Source organism: Zeugodacus cucurbitae, chromosome 5 (genome assembly GCF_028554725.1).
Source record: "Zeugodacus cucurbitae isolate PBARC_wt_2022May chromosome 5, idZeuCucr1.2, whole genome shotgun sequence".
Classification (NCBI taxonomy): Eukaryota; Metazoa; Arthropoda; class Insecta; order Diptera; family Tephritidae; genus Zeugodacus; species Zeugodacus cucurbitae.
In genome coordinates this window covers 47949790-47965289 of record NC_071670.1, presented here as the reverse complement: position 1 = coordinate 47965289, position 15500 = coordinate 47949790, and the positions used below count along the sequence as shown (strand labels likewise).

General features: G+C 36.8%; 5 protein-coding genes across 5 annotated transcripts in view; 1 reads left to right on the top strand and 4 right to left on the bottom strand.

The window, feature by feature from the left end:
• Positions 1-7095, bottom strand: part of LOC105212204 (dynein axonemal intermediate chain 4) — a 215412-nt gene extending 208317 nt beyond the window's left edge. The window contains exon 1 of the mRNA XM_054232206.1: positions 6975-7095. The gene's annotated coding sequence lies outside the window, so the exon portion shown is untranslated. The remainder of the gene's footprint in view (positions 1-6974) is intronic.
• On the bottom strand, positions 6808-9334 carry LOC105212203 (protein misato). Its single transcript, XM_011184055.3, has 4 exons — positions 8941-9334; positions 8789-8872; positions 8109-8727; positions 6808-8046 (listed from the first exon to the last, which is right to left on the bottom strand). Exons 1-4 carry the CDS (start codon positions 9019-9021, stop codon positions 7136-7138), a joined length of 1695 nt encoding a protein of 564 aa, XP_011182357.2. The 5' UTR covers positions 9022-9334; the 3' UTR covers positions 6808-7135.
• Positions 9335-9575: 241 nt separating this feature from the next.
• On the bottom strand, positions 9576-10424 carry LOC105212202 (mpv17-like protein). Its single transcript, XM_011184054.3, has one exon. The coding sequence runs from the start codon at positions 10294-10296 to the stop codon at positions 9778-9780; it is 519 nt and encodes a 172-aa protein (XP_011182356.2). The 5' UTR covers positions 10297-10424; the 3' UTR covers positions 9576-9777.
• Positions 10425-10748: 324 nt separating this feature from the next.
• LOC105212201 (probable ATP-dependent RNA helicase DDX56) lies at positions 10749-12946 on the top strand. Its single transcript, XM_011184053.3, has 5 exons — positions 10749-10941; positions 11004-11507; positions 11565-11803; positions 12005-12400; positions 12459-12946. Exons 1-5 carry the CDS (start codon positions 10879-10881, stop codon positions 12874-12876), a joined length of 1620 nt encoding a protein of 539 aa, XP_011182355.2. The 5' UTR covers positions 10749-10878; the 3' UTR covers positions 12877-12946.
• A 641-nt stretch (positions 12947-13587) lies between these two features.
• Positions 13588-15417, bottom strand: LOC105212200 (protein a6). The gene is made up of 2 exons (XM_011184051.3): positions 15048-15417; positions 13588-14983 (listed from the first exon to the last, which is right to left on the bottom strand). Exons 1-2 carry the CDS (start codon positions 15061-15063, stop codon positions 13623-13625), a joined length of 1377 nt encoding a protein of 458 aa, XP_011182353.2. The 5' UTR covers positions 15064-15417; the 3' UTR covers positions 13588-13622.
• Between the last annotated feature and the right edge of the window lie 83 nt (positions 15418-15500).

Genomic DNA, 15500 nt, shown 5'->3' with positions numbered 1-15500 from the left:
GCAGCCAAAAATAGTGTGTTTTTTTATTCTGGAGAATTTGCTGTCGCAAATTTGTAATGTAATCAACTCCATTTAATGCATAATGAGCAGCTAATTAAATTTACAAACGTGAATGGCAAAATAACTAAGAAAAGCACAACTAACCAAAGAGAGAGAGAGAGAATTTTTTGTGCGTTAAAATTTACATTGGGTCTCTACATTGGCTCCGCTACACGAACAAAAAACACGCCGCTGTGTACATGATTTGCATAATTTTAGGCGCGCGGCAATGCCGAGTCATTTCGTATGCGACAAAGACACGAAATTAACACCGCGACAATATTGTAATGAGCAAAAGCAGCGTGTTGCCGTTTTAAGAGCGTAAATTATTTGCTTAATTTCGGGGTTCTAAGTAAAAAATAAAAAACAAAAAGTTGTTAATAAAAGATGAAAATGTAGGGTACACTGTGCTGAGAACGGGAGGAGCAAATAATGCAATTGTGTATGGCCGCTGCATGGCGATGTGTCGCCGAGATTTGCATTTTCTATTTGGAGCATTCGACGCATATTTGTTTATTAAATAAAAATATGTGGGACTTTATTGGAATGTGGACCTGAATTTTAATTCTTGGAGACTGAGTACAATTTCGAATTTTCTAATTAGGTTCGTAATGCATTCTAGGTGCTGAATACTTGATTTGCGATTTCTATTATTAAATATAATTGGTAAAAGCCAAAGTGATTTTGGAAATATCAATGAAAAAATATTTTTATAACAACTAAGGAAGGGCTAAGTTCGGGTGTAACCGAACATTTTATACTCTCGCAATTTATTTATTTAATTTGATTAATATAAAACACAATTTTACCCACATATTCGGCATATATATGGCATAAAGCCCATTAAAACTTAGAAACCCTAAAATTAGGTATATGGTAGCTAGTGGAAGTTATGACCCTATTTAACCCATTTTTGGGACAGAGACATGTTATTAGAAGAAAAATATTCCCTCTGAATTCTTCAAAATATCTGAGAGACTTATCTATATTTTCGGTTTAAAATTTATTAGAAGCACTGAAGTCCTCAGGTTCGATATATGGGGCCTTGAAAACTTATTGTCCGATTTCTGGGATTTTTAAATGCGCGATGACACACTATAAATACAGAATTTGTGCAAAGTTCTGTTCCGATATCTTTACTAATGCTTACTTTATATGTTGTAAAGTTAGGCGTGATAGTGAACCGATTTGGACTATTCTTATAACATATCATTGGGAAGCCAGAGAGATATTATGAATCGAATTTCATTGAAATTGGCCGAGTAGAATATTATTCGGAGATATAGTTTGTATAAGGAAGTGGATAAAAGAAATGACTCTAGAGCGTTTGGTTGATATAGCTTTGGTAGTTTACGACATATGTACCAAAAACTTAATAGTAGGGGGGGCCACGCCTACCTTCTCAAAAACAAAACATCGAAATAGGCCCCTTCCCAGTGCGATCCTTTGTACCAAATTTTTATAGCATTATTTATGGCTTAGTTATGGGACTTTATCTGTTTTGGGTTTTCACCATTTTGTGGGCGTGGCAGTAAACCGATTTCGATTACTTCGAAAGCAACCTTCTTATGGTGCCAAGGAATCTATGTACCAAGTTTCATCAAGATATCTCGATTTTTACTCAAGTTATTGCTTGCACAGACGGACAGACAGACATCCGGATTTCAAATCTACTCGTCACTCTGCTCACTTTGGTATACATATATAACTCCATAGCTAACTCGATTAGTTTTAGGACAACCAACCGTTAGGTGAAAACTATTATACTATCTTAGCAACCTTGTTGCGAGAGTATAAAAATATTATAGATTAAAAGGACTTTGGTCGAAATCAGATCTTCCCTTTCCATGAATCCATGACATGGAATACCTTTCTCTATAGAATACTAAAATTGGATTGGATTTAAAAAATTTCTACGCCATCTGGTTCTACTTTTTCACAGGATTGCCATGTGCAGAGGAACTTATGTTCAAATTGAAGTAAAATCAAATCAAAATAAGGCAAATTTAAATTTTTGAGTAAACTTAAATTTAAATCAAATTTACAAATAAATATTAACAAAATTACAAGGTTGAAAAAATTCAACCAAATTCAACCAAAAGAAGGACCGAAACTCTTTGAAGTCAGCAAAATTGAGAGTGGGAGAAAATATTCAATAAATAAAGAAAGCACACAATGATTGCCTACGAAAGTAGGAGAATAAAAAAAACAACAACAAAAGAAAACATAAAAAGTACATAAACAAAATCATTATTAACCCCTTGCCGGAGCACTTTTCCATCCGTTTATCCCCCCAACAAAGCGTAGAGCTAACAACTTTAAAATGAAAAATAAAAATAATAACAATTGGAAAGGGTTAAAAGTCGCAAAAGTATGCGCGGCGGCATTGAAAAACAAGCTTTCCCTGTGTTTTGTTTATCGATTGTTTTTGGTTTTTTGCTTCTTTTTTCTTACGAATTTAAGCTTGACGCACCTCTTTACATGTTGTTTTAGCTTATTTTACCACCAGTTCACCTTCAATTGCCTGATCTATGGTAGTTGGTATGGTACTTGCAAAAAAGCCTCGTCTTAAATGTGAATTTCGTATTGTAAACATGCGAAGACATTGATTGCCGCCGGAAGTGCTTTGAATACAAAGCGAAGTAGGCAAATCAGTTGTTGGCCGTGTGCTGAAGGTGCGGCGAGGTGAGCTGAGGGTGGCTTGGTGCGGAACTCAATTTGAAATCAAAATAAAAAAGAATTGAGGTAAAAGGACTCATTGTGAAAATCAATTGTAATCGTTTGTTTTCCTTGCGATTATTGCAGCCGCTGGTGTTTTTAGGAGCGCAAAGCTTCGTTTGTTTTGGAATTGTAGGCATTTTTACTGAATTGAATTTAAAAATTTTAAAGTGAATGGGATTTGATTATTTTTCCATGAAATTTGTCCTATATTTGAGGTAAGAAGCTTATTGTTGAGTTGTATCAAAAGTAAGATTTGGTTTTATATCAGAACCTCTACAAAAAAAAAACCAACAAGATTCAATGGCCCCCAACACAGAAAATCTGGAATGATGAAATGGCGAAAAAAGTGACAGAAAATTTCAAAAAGTGTATCGGGAAATCGAGAAACGGGAAGAAAGAGTAGAGTAGTGAAAATCTAATAAGAAATTTGAGATCACAAAATTTAAACAGGGTTGCCATCTAACAATTTAAAGACGGCAGATGACATTTCTTTAGATTTACTTTCGCAAACTGTTTCTTTCATTTTGTTGAGTAGTTAAACACAGAACTGGTAGTGGTATTTGGAGGTTTTGTGGCACACCAATTATTTTCAGACCATGCTAAGATGGTTGATGCAAAGTTAGCCAATGATAAGAGCAGATGAAACTAACTCATCATTGGTACTGATCGTGGGACCAAATGGAGTTCAGTGAAAAAAGAGGAATCTGGTGCTGATACAAATCCGTTGCTACCGTGTATTATCAACGAAATGTATTTGTGGGTTGACTATCAAGACTACGTTGAGATACAGTTCTCAATGATTCTCAAATAAATAAAGGTGTTAGAAATATTAAAATTATGTAGACTCATCGAAAACATCAACTGATCGACAGTTTAGAAGCTATGGAAGAGATCACAACAACAATAATGAATAACGTAGAAAACAATACGTTGAAGTGCATCGCTAAATAAATTTCTTGAGCTGAATCATTAGCACCGAAGGAATCCCATTAGAGCTACAACAGGCTCCATGTGAGAAAGAAAAAATATAGTCAACCATGCTGTGGCGTATATGACAATTTCTCGATAAAAAAGGCGTCAAAATTCATTCCCGCGTACAGCAAAACGTCGTTGTCATGGACCCTTATATTCAAGAAATCACCAGATGTAATCACTTTAAATCACCAAAAAATGTCTGAGGACTTGAAGGAAGTGCGAACTGGTGATCTAATATACGCCCCTATTCCCGTTGTCGTTATCGTTTTAAAACGACTTAAGAACGCCTATTTGGCATTCCTGTTGGCGTTAACGAGATTTATCGAAAAAAAATTGAGATTCCCCAATTTGAAACGACTATAGAAACGACATAGAAACAGTCGTTTTTGTCGTTGCTATAATTGTGAGCGACATAGAAACGACGCGGTTGTTTGAAGGAATATTTGAAGTGAAGATGAAAATTCCAAATCGGAAACAGTTTGAAATTTTAATTTCTGAAATGGAAAAATATCCTGCATATGCCAAGGACTTTAGAAAGGGGATAAATCCTTGAAATTTCGATTTTTTGGGAGGGATATTTTTTTCTAAAAAAAAAAAAGTAAATCCATTCCACAGCCATCTCGCGTCGGAAATTGTTGGCATTAATAAAATTGCATTTTTATATATAAGAATATATTTAAGATATGAAAGATCCTACAATTCAAAACGAAGAAAAAAATAGTACTCCAACAAGAGGAGGAGTTAATAAACAGATACCCATGTCTCCTTTGGCTGGACCATTAGTTAGAGTAGTTGGATTAGCCAGAAGCAAGGAGCATGAGACGCTGGAAGTATAACATATTTTAGAAGAAAGTTTGAAGGACGCAGATGTCACCACTACTTCTTTTAAAAAATCAAATAAAGATGGAAGACTAACATTGTTGTACGGAAGTACAATAATACTCGTTGCATAAGAAAGAAATTTATATGGGAAAAGAGCTCCTTAAAGTATACTGTATAAAATATGTAGACAAACTTCGATAACTTTTCTTAGGCGTTACGATATACTTCAAGAATACCAATTTAGGAACGAAACGACGATAAGAACGACAACGACTTAGAAACGACTATTAAAACGACAACGACAACGGGAATAGGGCCGATAAATTATCTTCAACATCGAGATGATAGAGAAGTATCTTCATGGTTTACCTGAGATATTCATAGAAGATAATACAAAATTAAAGCTAATAGATTGCTGCTGCCATGAAGTGTTAGATTGCTTCTCCAAGAGCTCGACTTTTTATGGAAAAAAGTCGGATCTACAAAAACGATCCGGGTTCTTATCCGGCCAAGGACTGTCTACTCCGTTAGTTTGATTGGGAGTTAAGAAAAATTTAAGGACGAAAACAAGCAAAATTGCTGAGTTGTTGAGTAAAAGTCACCATCGGTATACTGATAACAGTTAAAATGTTAGGGATAATAAAATAATATACATATAGACGCCATATTATCCGACCTCTCCCCATAATTACGAAGTCACAATATGGTCGCCTGGATGCAGTAGAACGCTGCTGGTGAAGCTTCAGACTTGTCAGAACACCGCTCTCCGGACAGCTACAGGTTGCCTCTTGATGTCTCCGGTTGAGCACCAACACAATAAGTCCCGTCTGCTACCTGTGAAAGTGCATAACGAGATGGTTGCCAGACAGTTTCTGTTGGGATGCAGAAATCACCCCTGCAGTCACCTACTGGAAGCCGAGCCGCCTTCCATAGCCATCAAGAGTACTTTCCTGAAATACATCGACGACATAGATGACTATACCGACAGGACTTCGGATGCGACAGACTTTAGACAAGAACAGAACGCCACACAGAGGAGTCATTAACACCTTCCTCGACTGCCTCCCTGTGAATGACGTACTTGTAGATAAAACACCACCTAACGCAGACACAGAGCCCGAGTTGCCTCGCGAAACTAAAGTGACCCTCGCGCAACTTCAAGGAGACCCTGACATACTCAACATATGCCCTGCATGCAAAGAGTCCCCGCATGACACTAACCACCTCTTTGCATAACCCCTAAAGCCCACTCATCTAACACGCTCTTTCCTCTGGTCCAACCCTATGGAAATAACTCGTTTCCATTGCCTCCCGTTGGATGATTTCGATAACAATTAATTTAGCCTTGCCGGTTCAAGCAGGCTTGAGTGACCGTTAAAACAACAACCTCTTCCCATGACAGAAGAATATATGTAATTGAAACGACCTCGAATTAATAACCGACAAATATCGTTTAAATTTTAGAATTCCTGCCGCTTTAGCAAATAATTTAAGAATTGTGTAATTTTAGACACAATTAAAAAAATCTTAGAAAAAAGACAAAATAAAAATTTGAAGATTTCTATGCACCAAGAGCAAAGTGCCCCATATCCTGCCATTAGTTTCGTGAATGCCAAACGCCGGCAAATTTTCCAACGTCGTCGTTATCATTCAGCCAAACCGCACAACCATTCATTTAGACTATGCGGGCGCCTGGCAATTGCATGTTCATTGCTCATCATTTATTTACCGCCACGAAGCAGACGAGTACTGAAGTAAGATTAAAGCGCAACAATAAAACGTAAAATCGAAAAATGTAAAAAAAAAAATAAAAAATATAAACCAAGGAACAAGGCTGCAACGAAGAACACCAAGGATACGCCAAAATTCTAAATGCAATACAATTACAATTTATGAAGATACGGAAATAAAGACGTGCCAAGCAGTTGTATATTAAGTATCTATATTGTACTCAACCATTTGATGGCTTGTGATGGGCAATCATGCGATGGGCGCTAACGCCGATGCAAGATATAAGTGCAATATAGACAGTTGCGGTTGATCAGCAATGAAAGCAGGTTCTTAGCAAACATTACTCGCTTGCGCTTTAAGTACCATTTTGCGCAATGCAATGTGCTTAAAGTGCAATTTATAAACGGTTCAATATGTAATAAACTGGCAGTAATGCAGATGCAGCTGCAGACACCTTGCAGTTAAGTGAAAAAATATAAAAATTTTCTTAATTTAAAATTATTATACACTTATCGACTATTTATGCCACATTGTATGATTCGACAATATCACACGGCATTTTGAGTGGTTTTTAATTTTTCGTAAATAAACATTTATTTCTTTATTACAAACAATATGATGACGTAGACTATGTTACTAACTACGTTAGTTGTTAACTAACTACTATGCTAAACTACTTATCTTACCTTGAGTGTGTCTTGAGTGTAATTCTATTTAGCTTAGTCACAGTTTTTGTAATGCATTAAATGTTAAAAGTACTTCGTTTTTGGTAATCGCGTACGCGTACTGCGTGCTTAAACCGACTAATTACTATATAACGAGTATTTTACGCGTTTTCACTTTCAGATTACAACTCGAAGTTATCTTCGTAATTGTCTTTGAACAGCAACAGCTGCTCGAGCGCGTCAACATAATCATCTTCCTCTAAGCCGGCTGCTTTATAACGATGCAGCTTGGCTATTTTCACACGTTTAGCCTCGCGGTGCAACGTTTCTAGCGTATCACCCAACTCGCTAGTTGACTGTACAGCGGCGATTGTGGGCACAGATACAACCTTCTCTTCTGCTTGACGCTTTGTGTTGGGCGTGAGAAAACCCAACTTTGTCATATCATCAGCAAACATTTCACTTGGAAATGGTATGCGCGTTGGCATGGCCATTGACACCGATGCCACATGCGCCATACTCGCATGATTTGCACATTGCAAGTACAGTTGGAACATTTCAGATACACTCTCACACTTGTAGGCAGCCATGCGCATTTGCTCTTTCGCCTTCTCCAAAGGCTGTTTGAGCCGTTCGCGTGTTATGCCGCGTACACACAACGTTTGTATAACATAATCGCTGCCAATGCTACAATTTGGCGTGAGTGATGTGAAAAGCGGACTTTCGAATTTATCCAAACAATCAATGAGATCTTGATTATGCTGCATGGGGAATGGTAGTGCAAAGGCAGCGGCAGCCAATTTGCGACCGTAATTATTTAAATCACCGCAAAAGCCAGCTAGTGAATAAGCGCTGGGCGCATTGCGCAAACGATAACGCAATGAAATTGTATCCAAGTATGCAGCGAGTACAGCAGAAGTTTGGTACAAGTTATCTGATTGGTAGTTGAGTGCGCGCAGTTGACGTGCTGCACCCAATTGGCGCCATACACGATCGCTTGTGCTGAGTGGTACAAAAAGTGAGGCCTGTTCACTTAGTTTGTGGAACGCCAATGCGCTGTTTATGACACGTATAGAATCAGACATTGCAGCATCTAAATTAAAATATAGAAAGGATTGTATAGCTGAAATTTTAATTATATTTTCCCACACGTACCTGCATTCTCAAATGGCGTATTGCGTGGTGAATACACTGGTAACGCAAAACTTGCTTTTCCATATTCATCATTGAGGTATTCCATACAAGCTGTGGCTAAGCCCGAATAACCATTAAAACAGTCAAATATTGTTTGAAAGCCCTGCAGAAAGTCACACTCTTCGACATATTGTCGTATTTTATCACAAAATTCATCTTCGAATTGCTCAGTTTGCCAAAGCTGTGCACCACAACCGTATGTATCGAAGGTTTGCTTCTCTGTACTATGTTTATAGTCATTAACTATATTTACAGTGCGTGGATGGTAGCGTGCATAAAGATAATCCGTCCATGTTTCCACATTATCAGCCAAATTATAGTTTTTCTCTTGTATATCGACAACGGGATTTTCAAGATCTTTTTGGAAATCATGTTTACTGACTTGCGGTTGCTCAACCAATTCCACATCTGTGGAATCGTTTTCAAGGTCCTCTTTAATTTTCTTTACATCGTCAGCGCTTTCTACGCCTTCAGTTGTACGTTTAATACTATTACCATAAAGCTCACCTTCTCGCGGAAGATGCTTAAGGGAACCATCCAAATCAACAAGTAGTAGACGTGGAGTATATGTTACCTGCCGCTGCAAATGGCCAATATTATTTGTTAACACGGATGTATAATATTTAGTAGTCCCAACTTACATTCAAATTGACACCTTCCCTGTACAAGACATCGTGTGCTATTTCTGAAGGCGCACCTTCAGGATTATAGCTGAAGCTGGATTCCTGCAGAAAAATGTTATACCGTTATACTCTATACAACGAGTAACTGTTAAATGCATCGCTTAGTTCACCTGAATATTCCACCAATGTGCTCCAATATAGTTTGCATAATTGCCAAATTGTAATGTAACTATTTCACGAACAGAGGACATGTTCCAGTGCTTTTTAATAAATATTAAGCTTTTATTAACGATTTTACCGCATTAAATTCCACATATGTCCAATTTGCTAAAAAATACGACTCACTAAAACGCGGGTTTATTCGTTTGTATTAGTCAGCTGACAGGTGAAGTGCTGCCAAACTCAGAAAGTGACTCCCACATAAGGTTTGTTCGTGTCCATTGAGATGGTAATAATTCTGCCGATAATATGCGCATACCAAATAATATTTATATTTTTATATTTATTTTGTATAATATTTCTTTGGAAAATTAGATTATCTTTTAAATTTACAGCTATAATTTGTATTTGCATGTGACGTAATGGCTTATGCATTTATTTTATGATTTTACTTTTCTTATTTTATTTATTAAATGTTTAAATATTTTTATTAAATAAGTAATCATTTTGGACTTTACATTCTTTTGCTTAATACGGATAATTTTGAAATTTTAATTTGAAAGTTTGTAAATGTGACGTAAATTATCAATAATTAAAAAATAATAAAATATACAAGCAAAACAGTTTTTTTATATTTCATTTAGTGTATGTTACACTTTTAATTTGGTTTTTTCCTCTTTTTATATTTACATATATGTATATATTCTAACATAGCCAGTGAGCATAATTCTATTCTTATATTTATTTAACAATTTTTCCTTTTTCCTTTTTACAATATGAATTGTTAATTGATTAAATTCTTCTTGTGAATTTTTGAGTATTCGTGTATTTTCAAAGTTGCTTGGCAGTTATTTCTTTTCATCATTCAACTTCATCGAGAGATAGATATTCCATATGAGGGATATAAATTGCGCATACAACACCTGATAATTAAGTGGAACCAATGAGAAGTTGATTACTTGGGCAGCTGGCCAAAGCATGTAATTTCGTGATAAAATCGTAAGATAATCATTCCTGAAACGATCTTCGATTGTTGGAATGCTTTCACCATTAACAAGACCAAAGATGCCAATTAAACTGGCAATGAATGCTGGTGCAAAAAGTGTTTGATCCAAGGCCACTTTCTTCAAAGCCCGTTTGAGTGGAGGCGATCCCTTTGGTACTATTTTTTCTAATGTTCCATACCAAATTTTTAATACGGGGCCGACATAAATAACACCCACCGCACCAAATTTCAACATACGATTTACGTCCACATTACGTAGCTCTCGTTTTTCCACTAATGTTTGGCAGAGTACATCTCCGCCAGCCATAATTACTCCTACACGGAGACCTTCGGAAATCAGTGCGCGTATAGACGTCGGCATATCGAACAAATGTAGGTGGTAATAATTTAGAATTTCTTAAAAATTATTAAGTGTGAAGCAAATAAAATTCCAAAAAATTTTGCCGGTAAAAAATTATTTTGACATTTAAAACATAAACAAACACATGTGGTTGTGTTTATAAATAAAAGATTGGATTGGAAACACTTTTTGGACAGCTGTCTGATTTGGTAGCACAGATAAAATAATGTACAGTTTAGGTTGATGTAGGAAGCGAAGAATATTATTTTTAAAATCTAATACAATTATGCAAATTTAATACAAAAATTTTATATTTCGAATTATTGAATATTTGATCACTTTTGTTAAATACTTCAGCAGTCAAGTTAAGTTATAAAAATATTATTGCTCCATAATCTTTCCATACAACTTAATCTAATGTCAAACTTGTCAGCACTTTTCAATTTAAAGGTAATGGGCAGCATTGAAATTGTCATTCATATTTTTGAGACAAAAACGTGTGTCTGGCTGCGATTTCTTGCAAATATAAATATTAATAGTTATTAAAAAATATAAGTTTCTTGTTTTATTTTATAAATCCACTAAAATTAAATTAGCCACAATATGGCAAGTGGAAAAAAAGTTCTTCAATTTCATGAAATGGAATTGGATGAACGTCTACTCAAGGTGCGTAATAAATGAGACATGTATGTCAATCTCTTTAAAAACAATATTTATTATGTTTATAGGCTATTTCGAAGATGGGTTGGCTGCAGCCAACGCTCATACAAGAAGCGGCCATACCTTTATTATTAGAAGGCAAAGATGTGGTAGTGCGTGCACGTACTGGCTCTGGAAAAACTGCGGCATTTGCATTACCGCTTTTACAAAAACTGCTAAATTCAAAATTAAATGCTTCCGAACAGTATACCAGTGCACTAGTGCTGTCACCCAGTAAAGAATTATGCCAGCAAACACGTACTGCAATGGAACAAATGGCTGACAAATGCGGCAAAGTTGTGCGCATCGTAGATCTCTCTTCCAGTGATGTTGTCGCACAAAGACATGTTCTATCAGAGCGTCCTGATGTAGTCATATCAACGCCAGCGAAAGTACTCGCACATATACAGTCTGGCGCTTTGGATGTGAAAAAAATTGAAATGCTTGTCGTGGATGAGGCAGATTTGGTATTTTCTTTCGGCTTTGAGAAGGATTTTAAAAAACTTGTAGAATATCTACCGCCAATTTATCAAGTAAGTATGGAAGAAGGTGTATATGAGAAATCATATTTATGATATTTTATATTTTAGGCAGTGCTTGTGTCCGCAACTTTATCGGATGATGTGATGAATATGAAAAACATTGTGCTACACAATCCGGTTGTACTGAAATTGGAAGAACCAGATCTAGTGCCAGAAAGTCAGCTTACACATCAACGCATATCAGCAGAAGAGAACGACAAGCCAGCCATATTGTATGCTTTATTGAAATTGCGTTTGATACGCGGCAAAAATGTTATATTCGTAAACTCTGTGGACCGTTGCTATAAGTGAGTGTTGTAATTAGTAAATTATTCTTGTTTACTTCTGTATGATGAACTTTAAGTATTACAAATGAATGCGCAACCTCTCTTTTGAGAAGTTGGCGAATATATGACTTATTTGTCTAATCTTCTCTCTGATATACAGATTCATTTCTATGATGTTTATGTTTTTTGAAAATTCTAACTTTATTATTTTTTCATTTGCAGACTCAAACTGTTTCTGGAGCAATTTCAAATAAAATCGTGCGTACTAAATTCGGAGCTGCCAACAAAGATACGCATACACACCATTAATCAGTTTAATCAGGGTATTTACGATCTGATAATTGCATCGGATGAGCGCATGTTGGAGAACCCTGGTCGCAATAAAAGCGACCGCGAATCGGGTGCCTCGCGTGGCATAGACTTTCACTGCGTATCGAATGTAATAAATTTTGATTACCCCATTGATGTGAACTCGTACATACATCGTGCTGGCCGTACGGCGCGTGGCACAAATAAAGGCAGTGTCTTGTCGTTTGTTAGTTTAAAGGATAAAGAAGCAAATGACGCTGTGGAGGAGCGTTTGCGTAGCGGCTACATGAGCGAGGATCAAGTGATCAAGTAAGTGTAGTAAAATACATAAAATATTTATTTTTCTTACTTTTTTTTTATTTTATAGAAATTACCAATTCAAACTGGAGGAGGTCGAACCCTTCCGTTATCGTGCACAAGATGCTTGGCGCGCTATTACACGCATTGCTGTGCACGAGGCACGTATGCGCGAAATAAGAATAGAAATTTTCAATAGTGAGAAACTGAAAGGCTTCTTCAATGAGAACACACGCGATCTACAAGTGCTGCGTCATGATAAACCGCTGAAGACGGTTAAAGTGCAACCACATTTATCACATGTGCCTGAGTACATCGTGCCTAAGGCGCTTAAACGCATGGCGACAACTGCAACAACACGCGCGCCCAAACAGTCACGCGGTTATCACTCCACGGCGAAAGCGGCTTACGAAAGCCAAAAGGATAATCCACTATTATGCAGCGAAATCGATTATGGTCGCAAGCGTGGTGGCGGTAAAAGGAAATGAGCATTTCTTATTTCGTTTTATTAAGTTTTAGCGTTAATTTTTTTAAAATAAATTTTATGAAAAACTGTAATTATTGTTGGTTTATCTTTTCACTTATATACTTGTATATAGTATGTATGTTTTATTCAGAAAATGTGTATATACATGTGTTCATCTTAAATATAAGCAAGTAAATATGAATTTGTGTAAGCATTTGTTAACACTTAAACAAAAACCATTTCTAAATACTTTGTACGTTAATTCTACGTATGTTCCTTTTTCTTTTAAATAAAATTTTGTAGCTTGAGAATAGGCGCATAAAATTCAGAATCAAAATTAGCCCGGTTTTGTGTAAAACTCCATAAATTGCTAAATAAAAAATAGACTAACTTTAAGTAGTAATGCTTTAGTGGCTTCCAACTACGTAGAACTACACATGGAAGCAGAAACTCAAAACGAGCTATGGACGCGCTAAAAAGTGGTGAAAATTACTATCGTTTTTGTAAAACAAAAACTGATTTAAGAGCTAATTTAAATTTAATACAATTATACGTGTAAGGTAGTAGCATTATTGCCGTTGCCAAAGTTGCTTTACAACTAAAATGCGTAGTTTTCTTTTTCAGTTTTTGTTGTTGCTGACAATAACCTAATTGTTGGTTGTAATGACTACACCTGCCTTTCTCACTAAATTTACTTTCCGAAGGCTTCTCACGCACTTAAAGCTTAGTTGCTTTGTACTTTGGCCACCCACACACACACACTCACATTCAACCGAGTTTCCGGCGCCGTGGCGGCAGCCTGGTTGCGCCCACTAACGACACATTCGCACCGGCTGGCAATACGCCACCCGCAGGCAATTGCAGGTGTTGCACCATTAACTGTGGTTGTTTTTGTAAGAGACTTTCAGCCGCTAAGCGTTGCTGCTGCTGCTGCTCATGGTTGTCGTCATCGTCATCTGAGATCAAGGAAATGCTTAAATCGCTGGATAATTTCAAGGATACGGGCGGCGGATTAGGCGAGACCATTGGTGGCGTGTCCACTAGTTGTCCTTTGCGTCGTGCTGGCGTTATCTGTTGGCCATTTGCAAACTCCGAAATGCCACAAGATGCGAGACCTTCACGCAGTTTTGTTAGTGACAGCTCATACGTGCGATTGGCGATAACTGTATGCACTGTGGTTTCATCGGGCAGCATGGGAAACAATTCGCTGCCATTAGTTTTGAGACAAGTGCCTGCTGTTGAGGAGCGTGGCACAATCGAGACCGTGACTTCTTCATCAACTTGTGCACTGTAGGGTGTTAAAAGTGTGGGGTACGCATTCGTTTTAGCAGGCGATTGCGGTTGCAAATTGTTTGTGGATGTGGGTGATGTTATTGTAGCTGGCGGCGTTGTTTCAAGTTGTTCAAGCGTTAGCGAATACATATTATTGGCAGTTGTTTCAGCTAATGAATCCACCAAAGTTATATCGTTTTCACTTTCATCACTAAGAATTATGCTCTCACTATTGACGAGTGCCAGTTGTTTATGGCGTTTCGGTTGTTGTGATTTACGTTTGCGTTTAATACGACGTGGCATTGGCGCTACTGAAGCAACCGGTGGTGCAGCAGGTGTGTTTGTTAGATTTTGTACAGGAATAAGCGTTATATTCGGCACTTTTGATACTTCTATGGGGTGATTCGGGTAGGCGTAAACTTGTGTGAATAGTTGGTTGGGCGTTGAATGTACATTCGAAATCGGTACAAGTGGTGGTGGGCCATCGGAAATGGTCATTGTTGAACATTTTGTTATAATTATCGGTTTTGTTTTAGTGGAATTAACGTCACTATTATTATTAAACGTGTTTTCTTCTTCATCCGATAGCAGATCAATAGTTACGTCTGCACGTAAATCACATAAAACTTGTTTGCGGCGTTCAGTCTTTTTTCGTTGCAATAGGTGATGCTGCTTGAAGCCTGCCGCCGCCAACAAAGCTTTGGCCCAACGGAGACGTTTCTGTCGCAGACGTTTGTTGTCGAATAGCGATGGTGAGATGTAAAAAGGACCGGAATGTTTTTGAGATGCATTTTGTTGTTTATTATTACTATAATTAGGTGTGACTGCTTCCGTTTTGTTTTGCTTTGATGGCGTTACTGTAAAAAAATAGGTATGAATATTCACTGCCATAAGCCAAGTTAATATCAAATGTAAACAAACCATTAGTGACATCCATATTGACTTTTAAACTGAATTTTCAATAAATAATCTGTGTTGTAGGGAATGTTGCTATAATAACACACAATAGTTATTATTTCTCGAAGGTACAGTCCTTATTGCAACTTGCATAATTTTGCATTTCAACCCAATTCACATATTTCCTCTCGACGACTATGCATTTTCACATAAGCTATTACGCTTTTAATGTACAACCAATCAGGCTACTTATTAATTAAAAATTTTCCGCTTAATAATTAACAATTGTATTGAAATTAAAAAATTTTGTAAACAATTGCAATATTTGTGTTTATTTTGTTCTTTTTTTCTCAGCTAAATGAAACGCATTAGGGTTGCGTTGTATTTATGTGTTGAATTGACAACAACCACTTGATTTCATGGAGCAACACTGCGTTTCGAGGTGTTACCAGCTTATTTAAATTATAAAAGTTCGAA